We start from the raw sequence: 17743 nt of genomic DNA on the forward strand, positions 1-17743 counted from the left end.
AAATGAAATTTATAATGTGTTAGTATTCAATGGGGACTTCTTTCCAAATTATGTTATTTGCCTATCTTAAGTGACACCAAACCTTTGTAGAGTTGATTAGACAGAGGATCTTATGGACAAATTTTTTGTTAGGTTTTTTTAACCAAAATAGTCCCTGAGATTTGCATAAATCCATACCCACTTCTTCTGGATTGGATCCAACAAGAGCATCTAAGGCAGCTTTAAGGTAGGTAAGGGAGAGAAAATATCTCAATAAAACTACACATTACTTTGGTCCCTGGCATTGAAAATCAATAGAAATGGTACTGAGATTGTCCACCATGTCTCGGAGTTTTTGGCCGGAAGTTTAGGCAATTTTCAAAGCTTCGTAACTCAATCGTTTCTTAACCAAATTCGACCCATAATATATCAAAATGAAGATAGGAAAGTGTAGAAAAATATTATACCTATTTGGAAGACCAATAGTTGCCGGAGATGGCCGAAACATAGCCTGAAAGGTGACTGGTCCGCGGGAAAACTGGAAAACTCACCTGAAACTGGGTAAACTTTAAACGTTCATAACTTCTTCAATACTCAATGAAATAGAGTTATTTAAAAAACAAAAATCATACCTCTCAACGAGATGAAGAAATGGTACCTTTTGTGATGGCTAATTCGCCGTGGTTTGGCCGGAAAACGGTTCGAAAGTGGCTAACTCAAGACCAAGACAGCCACTTTCAAGCCATTTTCCGGCCAAACCAAGGAAATTCAGCCATCTAGAAAGGTACCATTCTCTTTTTCTTGTTGAGAAGTATGGTTTTCATTTTTGAATCACTCGATTTCGTTGAGTATTGAAGAAGTTATGAACGTTTAAAGTTTACTCAGTTTCCGGCGAGTTTTCCAATTTTCCAATGGACCAGTTGCTTTTCAGGCTATTTTCCGGCCATCTCTAGCAACCATTGGGCTTCCAAATAGGTATAATCTTATTCTACACTTTCCTATCTTTATTTTGATATATTATGGGTTGAATTTGGTTAAGAAATGATTGAGTTATGAAGCTTTGAAAATTGTCCAAATTTTTGGCCAAGAGCTCCAGGACACTTAGCGGAACGGAGGGACCAAAATAATAAATAGTGGACAATGTCAGGGACCATTTCTATTGATTTTCAATCTCAGGGACCAAAGTGATGTGTTATGTAAATCTCAGATACCATTTTGGCTAAAAAGCCTTTTTGTTATGTATCACTGTGTGAAAGACTTTTAATACAGTAGAAAAAATACACACTTACAATAAAGAAAAATAATAATATAACCAAGCATCAAAAACCAACCTGCAGGAAGATAAAAATCTAAAAACAACTGAAAAGGTTAAGAATTTATCTAAAAAACTTTCATGGAAGATGGAAATGATCCATCGTAAACACTGAACAATAAATAAACAGTTCCTTACCATTATTTACCACAATTGTATAGATTTAATTTATAATTTAATTTTTGTGTGCTAGATGTAAAGAAAAACGAAAAAGACACATATAGCTATGCTTATAAATCCACTTCATAGACACAAAGATTTTCGTGTCTATATTTAGTCAAAAAGTTGTCAACTCGATCCCATTTCTCACGATTCACGTGCCCATTAATGTTTTGTGTTCTTTTTTTACTTTGGGCACAATATGTGGTGCCCTGTGTGGAATGCATTGTTTCACACTTAAGAGACACAAAATCCTCATTTGTGGCCATTTTGTACTACGGTCTAGTGATAATTCTCTTCATTTGTAAGTGAGATGTCTTAGGTTCTATTCTCGCCAAAGACAAAGTCGAACCATATTATTATGGCAAGCCCATTGTAAAGTTTAGCCCGCTTCCTCACCCATTAGTATAGAAACTATTGTTTGTTAAAAAAAAAAAAAAAAATCCTCATTTGTGTCCTTAATTTTGTACCCAAAGCCCATTTTTCTTGTAGCGTTGATAATCTTGTTGATTAACTAGAAATAAGTCGTTCAAAAGTTAAAAAAAATACTATCATAAAGAACTTTCCAACAATAAGGCTATAAATTAGGGAGATAAATGTTGTGGAAAAAAAAAATAATTCCAAAAATCTTGGAGGCCACACATGAACTTTTAGTCAAGAAAAACAAGATTACCCTCATTAAATGGGCAAGGCTCTCAAGCGTCCCTACACACAGCTCAACATCATTGGAAGTTCAAGCAGTTGACTATTACTTCTCAAAGCTTCCCTGCTCGTGGCATGGAAAATTCAAAGGTATTAAAGATAGAGATTAAATATCAAATCCTATCTTTAATACATTCCCAATTGAAGACAAACTCTTTCAAGTAAGTAATCGTAATCATATTTATTCTGGAATATCTTCTCAATTATTCCAAGATATTATTTACACAATATCTTGGAAATATTCTGACCAAATTCTACCCTAAAAGCCAACCACTCTCCTTATAAATACCCTATTTCTCCACAAGAGATGGGTAAGCTTTTCTATACACGTAAAACCCTAAATACTCACTCCTTTCAGAAAAACTACCATTGGCCAAACCCCCCATTCACCGCGGGTGCATGAGGTGATAGACGCATAGTTATTACATTTATTACTCTTAAACTTGTATTCGTTAGTGCTACAGTGCGTCGTTTTTGAGCTAATTAGAGTGTTTTGCTTAATTCTTTAATAATTTGGCATGTGGATGCAATATTACATCAAAGGTGAAATATTAAGACAATGCCAATGAAGTGCTAAGAAGTTATTACTTTTTCGTGTCATATCAAACTTACTTTTGATAAATTGGATGTTAATTAACTTTTGGTTTTGTTTGACAGTGGGGCCTATCTTCTTGGACATATCCTTTGAGATTCTTAGCTTTAAGAAGGAAAGAAGAGGAAAAGCACGAGGCACTTAAAATGCAAAGATAGTAACAAGAAGCCAGATAGCTAAATCACACTTTTACAACTAATTTCAGTCCGTGATCGTACAACTAATTTCAGTCGGTGATCTTGTGAGTAGATGTGCGGCAGGCAGACTGCTTTTCTATTGAAGGTGTGACATCGACTGAAGAACGACAAATTGTTCTTCTTGATTGAATTGGAGTGACGAGTCGAGTAAGAAGATGAATATAGTAATCTTATTCAATGATCAGATTGGGTTTTGGCGGTGGAAGATGCAAACTAGCAAGATACCAGGAAATAAGAGATTTGTGGGTCCTACGAATTGATCTCTCTAATTCTATTTGGTGGGTGCAATTTACAAGTAATCAGGGAAGGAGATCATGTTAAGCGATATGGATTTTTAATTGAGGCAATATGGGATATTTAAGTAAAAGTCTCCTGTTTTATTGGGAGATTTGAATGCCTACAAGTTAGAGTTGGGTAGAATGGATATAAAAGGCAGTTGAGAGCAGACGCAGAGGGGGTTCTACAGGATTCTTCTTCTTCTGGCGTGAAACAGAGAGAGGAGAAGCAGAGCAGAAATTCGTTTTTTTTTTTTTTTTTTTTCCAGTTTAGCTTCTATACAATTTATTTTCCATAGAACTACTATGAATTCTTCATTCAACGGGTTCTAAACTCTTAGCTAAGGCTAAGAGGAAGCCTTAATTATGATTACTCTAGTTATTTGATTGTTTAATTCGTGGATTTCAAATTGATGATTAGTTTTCATTCACTAGTGAAGCTGCAATTTTGATATTTGGTTCTTTGTGCTTGACCATAGCCTAGGATTTTGATGCTTTATGAATGAGAATCATAAACTTATATTTTGATCCGACCATAGACGAATATTGGTTTGTGTGGCTTCCAAGAAAATTAGCTATTTGTTTGACGTGACCAAGTTGATAAGTGGCTAATTTGTTTCTCACTTTGCATAATTGGATTTCTACATGTTTGTGTATACTGAACCATGGATATAGAGACTGTAGGAATAGTTGAGTTTAAGCCTGATCACGGCAAAACTCACATCTGTTTGGGAAATTATTGGCATGTGTACCTAACCACGGACATATGTACAGAATTGTTTTCATTAATTTGATAATTCATGAGTGGACAATTGGATATTGGGGTATGACAATCAGTGGTGGAATCAAAGCCTTAATGTTTTCTTACATTTGTTCTCAATCATATTTCTATTTAATCATTGTTAATTTTAATTATTCTTTGATACAAACCCAATCTTTATTTCAATTCGTTAAGTAATAGTTATAGGATTAAATTGTTAAATCAACTCCGGTGGATTCGATCTCGTATTTACATATTTCCACTACAACTGATTTGTGCACTTGCGAGTAATTTGGTTTGAATTTATTTATTTATTAGGTTAGTTTAAATTCACATCATGAGACTTTTGGTTTTTGATGAAAGGTATTGATTGTTTTGCAGGTACATTTTCATATAATACAGGACTTCCATCACTCACCAATGAACGTGTACAACTAGTTATCCTTGTTTTCAGAAGCTAGGTAGTACACCCCCAAACACACAAAAATAACTGCAAAACTTGAGTTGGAGAGTCTAATCTAACACTGCAGAAGCTTCTCTTTTCCGTTGATAGGCTTAAGGCTTTCCTTTCCTTGGCGCCCAACCCAGCACACCATAGGTACCGTACATTAAAACCAAACAAACAAACTTTTCCATCAACAACTATCGATCAGTCACTCAGGCCGCCTATAAACATCTCTCTCTCTCTCTCGGACTCCATTCATTAATTCTAGCTAGTTCAAATGTTTCCTCTCTTGTTTCTGTGCTTGATCCATCATTGATCAAACTTGGCGACAAACTAACAACGGTTTCTCTTTATCATTACTCTAAACGCTACCCTAATTATGCCAATTCGTGGTGCTTTGTTTCGTTAGCTCTTATCACCCTCTTGAGTACTACTCCAAACCCAAGTTTTGCAAAGAAATCATCGAAATCCGCTGCCAACATGATCGACAATTGCTGGAGATGGAACTCAAATTGGGCAAGTAACCGGCAGGAACTTGCGTTGTGCTCCGTCGGATTTGCTGGGAAAATGACCAACAACGTAGGAAGCCATGTCACATTCTATCAAGTCACCGATCCGAGTGACAATGCATTACACCCAAATCCAGGAACTTTGAGATATGGAGCTACCATGATCAAAGGGAAAAAGTGGATCACTTTCCAGAGGGACATGCGAATTAAACTTGACAAACCACTGCTCATTAGTAGCTTCACTGCCGTTGATGGAAGAGGCGCTAATGTTCACATTGCCGGGAATGCATGCTTGACGGTCTTTTTAAGGCAAGCAACATAATCATCCACGGCCTTCGAATCCACCACTGTCGATCCCAACCACCAAGCTCGGTTATGGGTCCTGATGGAAAGCCATTTCCAGTAGGCCAAGTTGATGGAGATGCAGTCAGGTTAATTTCTGCATCCAAGGTTTGGATAGACCACAATACTTTGTATGAGTGCGAGGACGGTCTTCTTGACGTTACTCGAACCGATATCACCATCTCCAACAATTGGCTCAGAGAGCAGGACAAGGTTATGCTCCTTGGCCACGATGATGGGTACGTTCGGGACAAGAACATGAGAGTCACACTAGTGTACAATCATTTTGGACCCAACTGCAACCAAAGAATGCCATGGTAATAAACTAACAACCTTTATTTACTATGAGCCTATGACAACCACACTCCAGGGAAGTCCCAAATTTCTAATAAACGTGATACGGTCACAGGATTCGATACGGATATGCACATGTGGTGAACAATTTGTACAGAAAATGGTCACAGCATGCAATCGGAGGAAGCATGAATCCTAGCGTTAAGAGCGAAGCCAACCTCTTTATCGCCCCAAAACGAGGAAACAAGGAGGTATCTAGTGATATCCTAATCCTATCAAAAATGACGCAAAATAATTAAATGCTAATTCTGTGCACTATTTGTTCCCACACCACAGGTCACTTGGAGGAAGGTCAGCAACAGCATTGGAAGCAACAGCTCGTGGAAATTTCATTCTGTAGGAGATATTTTTGAAAATGAGGCTTCTTTCATCCAAACAAGCCTGCCTGTGGCTGGAGTAATGCCAAAATATAATAGGCAACAAAGTTTCCTGGTGGCTCACGCCAAAGCTGTCCGGTCATTGACAAGGTCATCGGGTGCACTAAGATGCACAAAAACATCCAGATGCTAAGTTTTAAGGATTATGAAGATGATCCATGACAGAAACCACCTCATACTCAGAGTACTCAAGATACATTTACACCCTCTTTCTTTCCACTCTGTAACAAAAGTACCTACTATTTTTACTTCCACAAACAATGCATTCCGAAAAGAGTGGCGTTGAAAAAATGTGTTTGTAATAGAAAACATGCATAAGATATTAGTAATGAAGAAAGTTAACCAAAAATTTGCTGTCCAGAGCATGCCATTTTCTTCTTCAATCTTCTTCATTGTCAGAACTCTCATAAGCTAAACCTAGCAAGCTTTTGGCTCTAGTTTCCACCCTAGGCTCGCCTTCTGTTATGTTTGATGATGACAGGGCATCCACTTTGTCCTTCCCCGACCCATTTTCAGGCTTAAGAATTATTGAAGCACTACCGCTCAAATTTGTGTGCGACTGATTACAGTCAGAAGAACTTGAAACTTTCTGCCGCTTGGGTTTGATCTCAACCACCTTCTTCAGTAAATCCTGTTGTCTACACTTCCATAAATAAAATACATATATGAGATTGAGAACGAAATGGTAGGATGCTAAATTTATGTTTTGGTTTCAAGAACTACGTCTACCTGATCCCACTTCTTTGTTTGGGCTCGACACGAAGTGACAAGGGAACCGATGCAAGGGAGGAGTCTGCTAGACTTGCAGCTTTGTGTACATTGGTCAAGTAGAACATGAGAGAAACAAGGGGAGGACAGCACCAAGGATATGAGAATATTTTAGAGTGTCGCAAATGTTTGAAATAAATTATGTCTGAAGTGATTATAACCATACAACTAAGGCCTTCTTTGGAAGTTCTTTTAGAAGGGCTAGAGGTCCTTCTGACAACTATTTTTGTAGAAAAGGAATTTTTATAGTGCATTCTAGAGAAGCACTCACTTAGGAAACACTTCGAAGTGCTTTGAAGTCTTACAAAAGGGCTTATGAGTATATGTTATTCTGTGGAAGCACCACCAAACAAGACCCAAGTGCTCCAACATGAAACGACTTCCGGAGAAAATGTATCAATATGGTTAGAAATATAGGAATTTAACACATAAACATAAACAGGAGTTTACAAATACTACAGAATACAAATAAAGATAAATAAAGAGTAAACTGAAAAAAAAGATAAAAATGAGTGTAATAATATAGAAAAAATCTTTTTGGAGTTTGGAATGAAAATGGGGACAGAATAGGGAGTTACACAGGCAACAAATCATCTATTCCTCTAGGACTCAAACATCACAATCTGTAATAATAACAGACCATCGGGCTGCCAGAAACTAAACGATAACATTTTCTAGGGACAGAAGAAAACTCAAACATATAGCATTACTGTCTGGCCCAATAACTACTCACATGGGCAAGAAAATAGAGTATAACAAAAACGATAAAATTCACAGTGCTACATGCAGTAAAATGCTTGTACCCAGAACACTTATGTGCAAATTGTGCATGTGAAGACACTAGAAGCAATTTAATAAAAGGATATCTTAAATGCAGCAAATGCTCGTTTCTCGGTTCGACGAAGGAGGCGTTCTGCATCCTCCTCAGCTTCCATCTGCTCCTTGAGATACAGCAGGTCATCACTGTCCAAGGCTGTATATGCAAACTTACAACAGATTGCAATAAAGTAAAGAGCTAAACATACAGAGATTCAAAATGGGCTGTAGTGTGCCTAAATCCACTTGTGGGTTCAAGGCTTCAAGCACACATGTAGAGACATAGAAACAAAGATGCTTAATGTAGTTGTTGTGTGTGCCCTGAATGCACATGAGAGAGGGAGAGAGAGGGGGAGAAAGGGAAAGAGAGAGAGAGTACCGCCTCGGCCATGAAGGTATCCTCCGCGTTCTCCTGCAACCTCTTGCATCTGCTTGCATTAACCACCCAATAGAAAAAGCCAAGATCCCTGCCAGGGCATGTTATCAGAAAACTCTTCTCAAAGTTTGAAGAAAGTGCATATTCATCATAGATGCAAGTGAGGTAGAAACTACAGCGTACCATAAATTAACGTAGAATACACCTAAATCACCCATAATTCCAGAATAAAAATCAATCGTCAATAATGAACTAATTCTAGTTAACTTTACCAATAATGAACTAATAGCTCTCATATATGAGATCCAACCACTGCAATCCCTTATCCCATACAAACCAGAGAGAAACAAATTCAAAACTGATAATTTTTTACATTTTAATTGTATAACTAAGCTGTAATTGTATGCCTTTTTATTCCTGATCGTTTCAAATTGACATGGTTATAACTGAGAAACATATACATAATAAAATTATCACAAATAGTCTTTTGGAGGCTGGTTATAGAAATTTGATGCTAACAGTTGTGCAGAGTAGAATCTGAAAATACAAATATGATACTTGAAATTAATATTAGAGACGAAACAGAGTTTGCAGTAGTCATGTAGATTATCGAAATACTGGAAAGTTTCAGTGTATTTAAATCCATCCAACCGACGATGGACGCAAGTGAAAATAGTAAAAAGAAAGAAAAAAGGAAGAAAAAGAAAAGGAGGTAAAAGAAAGCCCTAACCTTGGCGACCATGCGTTGGAATGTGATGTCTTCGTCGTCAATCTTATCCTTCCCTTTCCCCCACTTCTTATCTGCCAATGATTGCCACAAACAATCATCAATTCATCAATTCAAGATTCATCAAAACCGAACAACAACGAAAGACAAAAAGAATGAAGCAATTAATTGCAGGAAAAAAGAAGAATTACCTTTTGGGTCGGTGAGATTGGTGTACTCTCGAACTTCTCTGCCTGCCATTGCGCTGCTCTCGTCGTTTTATCTGGAGGGTGAAGTGCAGTACCAGATAATTAATTGAAATTCCCAATTCTTTTCTAATTAGGGTTCAGAGGCCAAATGATGAGACTCTTCCAGTTTCAGAGTCAGCGCCTGCTATGTTAATCTGGACAACACAAGATATAAACTGCAATTGAATGAAGTAAACAAACAACAAATTTTATGGAAGGAAAGTCGGACGAAATTTAAGATTATTAAAAGAGTTGTTTGTTTTTTGTTTTTTTTTTGGAGAAAGTATTAAAAGAGTTTTTAAAATGATGAAAATTACAAAGAAGAAAGTTTATTTTTTAAAATTTTAGAATTTTTTTGTTTGGTTGACTTAGATGAAAAATGAAAAATGAAATTTGAATATAAAATTTGTTATTTTTAAACTTTTACTTATAAAAATTTGGAATTGACACACATTTACATAGAATTAAAACTTGAGAATCAGAAGTCTCCAATTCTACAGTTTTTTTTTTTTTTTTTTTTTCATGTGGAAATTCTAAATTTCTATGTTTATGAATCTAAATAAGGAAATTGATACATGTCAATTTATAAATTCTGATTTTTGTTAAAATTTCAAGTTTATTTCCTTTATCCAAATACAGTATAAGGGTTCTTCTCCTCTGCATATGATATGGGTCAACTTCAATAAATCTCAAACTTTGGTTTTTATGACGTGAAACTTGCGGCACTGATGAGTTTTGGAATGAATTATAATGAATCCGGATCCTCGTTGGATCCTCTTTGTGAGGATTCAAGAATCTATAAATCGTGTCCGTTCATCGTACATTGTGCAGTTAGAAATTATTTTAAATTATTATTTTTTAAATAAAACACAAATAGTATCTGACAAAAACTGACCGCACGATGTACGATGAATGGACGCAATTCACGGATCCCCATGATCCTCACAAAGAGGATCCGGAGAGGATTGTAACATCCCGTCCCGAAACTAGCGAAACGTACGTGTGAATTTACAATTTTACCCCCCTAGTCGTTATTTTACGTGTATTTTTGTGTTGTGTGGTGTTGTGGGACCACCCACACTCATACATTTTCTTTTTCTTTCCGGGATTCCCTCCCTCATTCCCTCACTCTGTCTTCTCTGTCTTCTCTCTCTCTCTTTCTCCCCGAGTTCCTCTCTTCTTCTTCTCCTTCTACACACGGACACACATACAAACCAACTCAAACCTGCACCAATCAAGGAACCAATTACACCATTGAACTCGTGAGGTTGTGAGGAGCACAACCATACCAATTCCAGGTAAGAATTCGAACGTTTTCACGTCGTTTCAACAATGGCCGAATTATTGCACTGTTCATGCAAACCTAAACTAGTGTGTTTTTGGAATTTCTAAGCTTGTAGATGTGTTTGTGAGGTCCCAAGGAGCCTCGGAGTGGTTCGTTGGGTGAATTTGGACGTTGGGAAGGCTAGGTTCGAAGTTGGCCGAACTTTGAAGTTGTGGACAGGTATGATCTAGCAATTTTTAGGCCTCAAAACTAGTCTAACGTGATTCTACTAGTCCTAAGCTTCATTTTGGTATAAAGATCGTGAAAAATGGTTGAAAAACGAAGGAGAAAACTTAGTTTGAAAATTACCCAGTTTTTCGGCGCCGTCGCCGGCGCCGGAGGTTCGCCGGAGAAGAAAGGGGAATATTCCGTTAAGTCTAACGGAATATTCCTAACGGCAGTGACGGAATCCGGTTAGATTTGACGGAATATTCCTTCAGTTAACGGAATATTCCTGACGGCGTCTGTTGACACCGTCAGTGTGCAGTGCACGTGGCCGCGCGTGGGAGGCGCGTAGGTCCGTGCCTGTTCAGGCGCGTGGGGGCGCGTGCGTAGTCCAAAAAATTTTCTAAAAATATGGGCGTGATCCTGAGGTTGTGTAGGTCACGTTGGTATATTCATTTGTCCAATTTGAGCAATGTATGAGAAGTTATTACGAGAAGTTGCTTAGGTGCTTTTAAATTAACGTTTTCGTAACTTTGTCGCGTATAGGTGATTCGTTTTCCGAGGACGAGCGTACACACTCGAGGCACGGGGGCTACGACCCTTCTAATTATCAGTGAGTGGGCTTTTGTTTTCCGTATATACCTATATACAATTATATTCCCAGAAATTAAATAGAAAATGTTATTTGTTTTATGCCATGCATCATATGAATGACGTTTACGCATTATCACATGCATTGGTAGTGGCATACATATATATATATATGTGTATTTGGTGCTGTGGACGCACAGGTAAGTGTCAGGTAAGCGGTATTCATGTGGTTATGCATTTCTGTTTATTATGCAATCGTAGTTTGAAATGCTTAGAGAGCTCATAATCTGCACCCCCGGTGTTAGTGCTCCCGCCCAGGGCCAAGGCATAGTCCTTCACGTGATGTTCACCAGCACCACACGCTCGCCTTGGATCCAAGTTAGGTGCAAGCCTTGTCGTGCAGACCACATTAGGTGGTTCCGACTCGTAGGTGACCCGCGATTATTCGCATAGTCTTCACGTGATCGTAGCACTAGAGCGTATATATATTACACCCAGTCCTGTCGTACAGACCACATTAGGTGGTTCCGACTCGTGTGCAGATTCAGATATTGAGTTGAGATTGGAGCTCTATAGGCAGCGGTACATGTCACGTTAGGTGACTCCCGGCTGCCAGATTATATGTTATTGATGTGGTTATGCTTGAGCATTTATATTTGATTATGAGATTTTGTTGTGGTATATTCTCAAGCATGAATGGCATATTGTGAGCATGAATGGCATATTGTGAGCATGAATGGCATATTGTGAAGCATGATTGGCATACCTATACATTCGTATATATGTTCATTTTCTGGGAAGTATACAGGTTTTACGGCGAGGGGTTAGAATGTATTTTGCTAAAGAGTTTTCAAAGAACTTTGTTTTTGCCCACTCACGCTTTTGTTTTTGCGCCCCTCCAGGTTCTAGTGGTCTAGCGAGTTCGGTGGTTTATCCCAGAGGGCGTCCCGGCATTTCTGACAGACACTCACCATTGTAGGGTCACCTTCGGGTGTACATATGTCGTATCTTTCCTTTTGGACTGTTGTAGACTTGCTCTGAATTGTGTCTCACATACACTAGTACTTTGTATGTTATTAGGTTTTTAATTATTAGTACTTTCATATTACTACCTTCTTAATAGCTTCCGCACGCGCACATGGTTACGTCACCTTCGAGTGACGGCCAGCACGCCCTGATCTCGGTCGGGGTGTGTCAGGATCCTGTTGGAATTATAATATATTATGAGTGTTCTTTTTTCTTTTTTAGTGATACAAACGATATATTTACATTTGGTTGCCCATTGTGTGCTTAGCCGAATTTTTTCTCCCCTTAGTGTAAAAATATATCGATGTACTAAAAAAAAACAATATATTTACATTTGAGAGTGGAGAAAAAAATTGGTAGTGAAAATGTTATTCACGAGATCTAAACTTAAGGCCTCTCATTTTAAGTAAAAAGAAATATTACTAAATCACAGTACTAAGTGGAAAAATATGTGTTTTTTGTACCCCCTAATTGTGTCTCTAGATGTCCTTGTTTCTCTAAACACCTAATTTACTTCACACATTTTTTTTGACACCCAAAATAATTTATTAAACTTCCAAGAATACCTTGTTTTACTTTTTTATAAATATATATTTTATTTTATTTTTTTGGTGAACCGGATACATTCATAACCAGGGCAAGAGCCAAGAGTACAAGGAAGCCCACAAAGAGGCAAGCAACAAGAAATAAGGACATACATATAGCAGTGGAGGAGGGTACACAAGTGTAGGACGCTGACGTCGCCCCCTTCACTACCGAATACAAAAAATTAAGGAGGACAATGTAGCCCATTATTGTTCAAAACATGAACCAGCGAAGATGGGGGTCAGTTAACCCAAGTCAAATCGCTCATCTCCGTATTGCTTCTCAACGCCAATCGGTCCGCCGCCATGTTAGCCGATCTTGGAACCTAAGACCGCGGCAAGCCTGAAAGGACTCCCCAACCCGCAAGATTTTGACAAAAGTAGGGAAGGCCTCTCAACTGCCAATAAATGAGGCATTCAACAAGCAAGAAATATTCTTCTTCGAGTCAGACTCAACAATAATCATTTCCATACCCATCGAGCTAGCAAAATTGCAACCGTGTAAAATTGCCAGTGCCTTCGCCGCTGCAGCACTTGGAGCTTTGATCTTTATGACATACCCCAACCAAGATATCCAAATGACACCTGGATGGCACGTGTTGGCCGACATCCAAGGGTGACAAAAGCCATGAGTGTGAGAAACTGTGAGGATATGAAGGAACAAGCACTACAAAAATTATGCAAGAAACAACATTCACAACGAATGCAGAACACTAAGAAGCAATAATAACAATGCATTCAATTTAAGTGTGAATGAAACTAGGTATTCAATGATCATGGATATGTCCAGAGCACACTACTAAACGAAAGTGCTAGAGCGAAGTAAAACAACAAGTAACAATGATCATAAAAGGAATCCATACTTCAATTGAGAGATGCAAGGTCACTGGTAGGGAAATGCCTCGAAACTTGGGTCATACTCTTCGTCGCTATGTCCTGAGGGGACGCAAAATAGAAAAGGTGAGTGGACCATAATTTATTACTCTTGAACTTACTACACCCCCCCAACCCCCCCCCCCCCCGGCGCACGCGTTTTGAAAACATATATAATACCACATAATAGGTTTTTCCGAAAACTCTACATGCCATGCAAAAGTTCATAAAATCACTACATATAAAACCGTGCTCAGAAATGAATATCGCTGTCCTAATGCAAATCCGTAAAAATACATCATATTGTACTTTTTAAGGGTATCATAGTCACTTGAAGGCAATACCTGTCCATCACTAAATGTGAGGCTATACGATACTGGGTTACGCCAATGAAGAAACCATGGTCCATCACCCGAAGGTGAAGCTGTACAACTCCGAGTTATGCCGGAGAAGAGGATATATAACATCACACAACGACACGAGCCTGGGACTAGTGAAGTTGGGGGTATATCATCAATATCATCAACTCCTCATAAGCCCGAAGGCAGTATATGTCCATCACCCGAAGGTGAAGCAGTATGACACTGGGTTACGCCAGTGAAGAAAACCATGGTTCCTCATCCGAAGGTGAATTTGTATGACTCCGGGTTACGCCGGAGAAGAGGTATATACACAAATCTCCTCAACTGTGTCCTAGGGCCATAAACATCTACATACCCCGGTTATGTGGATGTGTTGTATGATAACCAGCTAGATACGTACCGAAAACATATATCAGAATCTCATCTCAAATCCAGAGCTCAAAGCTCAAAGCTTCATCTTGTAAATCCATATTCATAAATTCGTAATATAAATCATATTCGTAATCCACAAAATTTCATATATAGAAATCCAATAATTTATAATCTTTCGTGAAATGTAAATTCGATAAATCATAAATATTCCGTAAAAGCAATTTAAATAAATTATAAATCCTTCAAAAAGCATGAATATATAAATCCATAATACATAATAGAAAACATGCTCATTTCATGGAATATGCAATGCATGCAAACCTAATATTTTATAAAACCATGCAAGTTAAGAAGGGGTCCACTCACAAGTATTCCACTACTGAAGAGTCGCTCGAACTAGGGAGGATTGGATCACTTCCAACCGATGCACCTAAACACAAACAGAGACCATTTAAAAAATATACTAAAACGATGAAATTTCAAAAAATAGACAGCGAATTCGGGTTTGGCACGTCAAAAAATCCAAAGAGGGACCTCGGGTTCCCCCACGCGCCAAGTTGAGTCGTTGGAAATTCACTGGAAAAGTCACTGATGCCGCCGTGGATAGCAGTAGAGGCCAGTGTGCTCCACGCACCAGCCATGACACGCACCCTCGCGCAAGCTACGCACTGACCCAAGAGGCTAGGTTTGGGGTCCGGGTCGGATCCGGGTTTGGGCCTGGGGTCTGGGTAATTAGATTGGGCCGAGTGTAGGACTGGGCCTGACTATCGAGTTTGGTTGGGTTTAGGCCTAGTAGGTTGGGCCGGGTTTTCAATTTGGGTTTTGGGCTTGGGTTATTGAGTTTGGGTCAGGCCTGGCTCTGGATATTGGTTCACGGGTGAGGTTGACCCGGTTCCAGGCGGTGGGTTCGGCCAGAATCTGGGCAACCCTTCCCAAGCTTCATTCGAGCCCAATTTCACACTATTTTCAATGATTTAAAAACCAAAATGAAGATATGAAGATAAGGAACAAGAATATACTAAGATGAGATCGAGTTGAGGTCTGGATCGGCAGGAAAATGGCCTGAAACTCACGAACCTTCGCCTGAAAACTGAGGAAAATTTCCCAAGTTGGTTTATGTGTTAAAAGACCACCAAATTGTTTCAAAAACTACCTAAAACACAGTTTTAAGCATGATATATAAAGATTTAGAGTCATTATCGAGCTTACCTCGTCAGAATATGGAGAGAACTCTCCTGATTTACTTTTGCACAATGAAGGTACTGTGCAACAAGGGAGGGAGCAAAAAGTGAGGTCGGAGGGAGGTGGGGGAAGGAAAAAGGTCCAGATGATGGTGATGATAGTGTGGTCGTGGTTGTTGTCTGTGTATGTGGGTGTGTGTGTTTTCGTCGGAGATGAGAGGAGAGAGTAGAGAGAGTGTGAGTGAGAGTTCTAGAGAGGGTGAGCACGGAAGAAAATAAGAATAAGGCACCCAAAAATAGGGGGTGCCACATGTCAAACATGTAGTGGCCCAAAGTGGGGGAAAATCTCCACTTGCAAAATTACCAAATTGCCCATATCGTTAAAAAATTGTAGAAGCTTTGTTTTAGCTCCAAACTCGATTCCGATTGCGCCTATGCGTTTGTACCAATGAGAACTACATACATAAAATAAACGAAAAGTTCTAATATGTTAACAGATGCAAGTCAACAAAGACCAACCTTTTCGTCATTATGGGTATTTTCGTAATTTCAATTAATAAAAATTAGATTTTCAAAATTTGTTGTTACACTTCAGCCTTCTCGTCGCCACAAACAAGCTTTGATCATTTCTTGCAATGACCCCAACATACCTGTTACCAGTGGCAGCAGCCCAACTTGTATCCATATACATTTTCGTAAATGGGAAACAAGGAGGAGACCAGCAAGCTGAGGAAACATGAATCGTTTGCCCAGTCAGAGAAATCATCGTGGGACCACGAGATGCCTCCAAAAAAGCTTTAGTTGAAGTAGAGATTGACATAATGACATGTTGTGGTGAAATGACCTTCTGATTGAAAAGGTACTTACACTTTACCTTCCAGATGTGCCAACAAGTGAAAGCAGCGTATGGCAATACCCTTTTAATATATTCCTTCGAGCCCATATTAGAGTTTATAAGAGAAGATAACCAGTTTTCCAATGTAGGAATTCTAGCCCGATTCACTTTGTAATTTAAGAATCCACCAAACCAAATGGTCTCAACCCACGGGCACAATAGAAGTAGGTGTTCCACATATTCATCATGTGCATTGCAGATAAGGCACATAAGAGAGGGGGAACTTTGCCGCTTAAATAAATCTGCCATGGTGGCCATATCCCTATTCAATGCCCTCCACATAAAATTGCGGATCTTCGGGAGGAGGGTCTCTAGTTTCCAAATGAAGCTCCAGACATGGGAATGAGTCGAAAATGAGGGAGAGGCAGCCCGACCAGCAAAAGACATCGCCCAAAAGTGCTTCTAGTGATAACCTGACCTTACAGAGTAGATACCATTCTGATTGTCCGGTCAAACAAATCTGTCATTCCTCCAAGGGTCACCAATGCTAGTGTCCAAGATTCCATTACATTTGTCTTTAGATATAAAGGGCTTAAGGAAATCGATGTCCCAATTCCACGAAATCTCACAGATTAGGGTGTCCACCCACGTATTCCTAAAAACCAACCCAGCATATTGCAGAATAGAGTGCCCAAGGGGAAGAAAAGGGATCCATCTATCCTGCCAAAGCCGGACGCTACTTCCATTCATAATTTGCTAATAGGCCCCCTGAAGTAGAATATCTCTCCCAACTAACAGACTCGTCCATCCCCATGAAGCTCTGCCTCTTCGTTTGGCCTCAAGAAACGAACAATGTGAGAAGTACCGGGTTTTAAGTACTTGTGCCCATAACGAATTTGGTTCAAGGATTAGTCGCCAGCACTGTTTAGCAAGAAAGGCATCATTAAAATCTTGAAAGTTGCGAAAGCCCATACCCCCAATATGTTTCGGTAGTCCCATTAACTCCTGGGATACGCAATGGATCCGGTTTTCCCCTTTCTTCTGACCCCACCAGAAATCGGCAATTAATGAATCAAATTCCGAGCATAACGTAGTTGGAAATTTGAAAATGTTCATTGAGTATGCTAGGATTGCTTGTATCACAGCTTTTATCATAATCTCTTTCCTAGCTTATGAAATAGTGCATTATTTTCAACCTTGAATTTTTTTCCAATACTCTACCTTTTATGTAAGTGAGGCCTTACTTTTTTGATCGGCCCCAGATCGATGGAAGGCCCAAATAATTTCTTGGGTCACCCACAGTAGGCATACCAAGCACCTAGCTTAGTTCAGCAAAGTGACATCCCGAAATATTTGCACCAAAGAACACACTGGATTTTTGCAAGTTCACCTGTTGTCCAGATGCAGCACAGTATGTGTCAATAATTTTTACCAAGTTGCAACAATTCTGTTTATATGCCCGTAGGAAAAGCAATGTATCATCCGCGAAGAAAATATGTGAGATGATAGGTCT

At 39.0% G+C, this 17743-nt stretch overlaps 1 protein-coding gene and 1 pseudogene across 2 annotated transcripts; one reads left to right on the forward strand and one right to left on the reverse strand.

Annotated features, from left to right (window-relative positions):
* The first annotated feature begins 4277 nt into the window (after positions 1–4277).
* LOC137710657 (pectate lyase 1-like) lies at positions 4278–6019 on the forward strand (annotated as a pseudogene).
* A 145-nt stretch (positions 6020–6164) lies between these two features.
* Positions 6165–9185, reverse strand: LOC137710658 (uncharacterized). Of its 2 annotated transcripts, none has more exons than XM_068449743.1 (6): positions 8882–9185; positions 8694–8764; positions 7967–8054; positions 7637–7744; positions 6733–6814; positions 6165–6641 (listed from the first exon to the last, which is right to left on the reverse strand). In XM_068449743.1, the coding sequence occupies exons 3-6, from the start codon at positions 8013–8015 to the stop codon at positions 6383–6385; spliced, it is 498 nt and encodes a 165-aa protein (XP_068305844.1). In that variant the 5' UTR covers positions 8016–8054; positions 8694–8764; positions 8882–9185; the 3' UTR covers positions 6165–6382. The 2 variants fall into 2 exon arrangements, with proteins under 2 accessions (XP_068305844.1, XP_068305843.1); XM_068449742.1 differs by having other exon boundaries at positions 7967–8015; positions 8882–9183.
* Between the last annotated feature and the right edge of the window lie 8558 nt (positions 9186–17743).

Source organism: Pyrus communis, chromosome 12, assembly GCF_963583255.1.
Source record: "Pyrus communis chromosome 12, drPyrComm1.1, whole genome shotgun sequence".
NCBI classification, from domain to species: domain Eukaryota; kingdom Viridiplantae; phylum Streptophyta; class Magnoliopsida; order Rosales; family Rosaceae; genus Pyrus; species Pyrus communis.

Bases quoted from the DNA above. Each gene is read 5' to 3' on its own strand.
- LOC137710658 (XM_068449742.1), bottom strand. From the start codon at position 8,930: ATGGCAGGCAGAGAAGTTCGAGAGTACACCAATCTCACCGACCCAAAA. The intron at 6,815-7,636 runs TATCCTTTTATT...CCAATGTACACA, and splicing joins AGCATTTGCTGCATTTAAGA to AAGCTGCAAGTCTAGCAGAC. The intron at 6,642-6,732 runs GTAGACGTAGTT...ATGGAAGTGTAG, and splicing joins AAACAAAGAAGTGGGATCAG to ACAACAGGATTTACTGAAGA.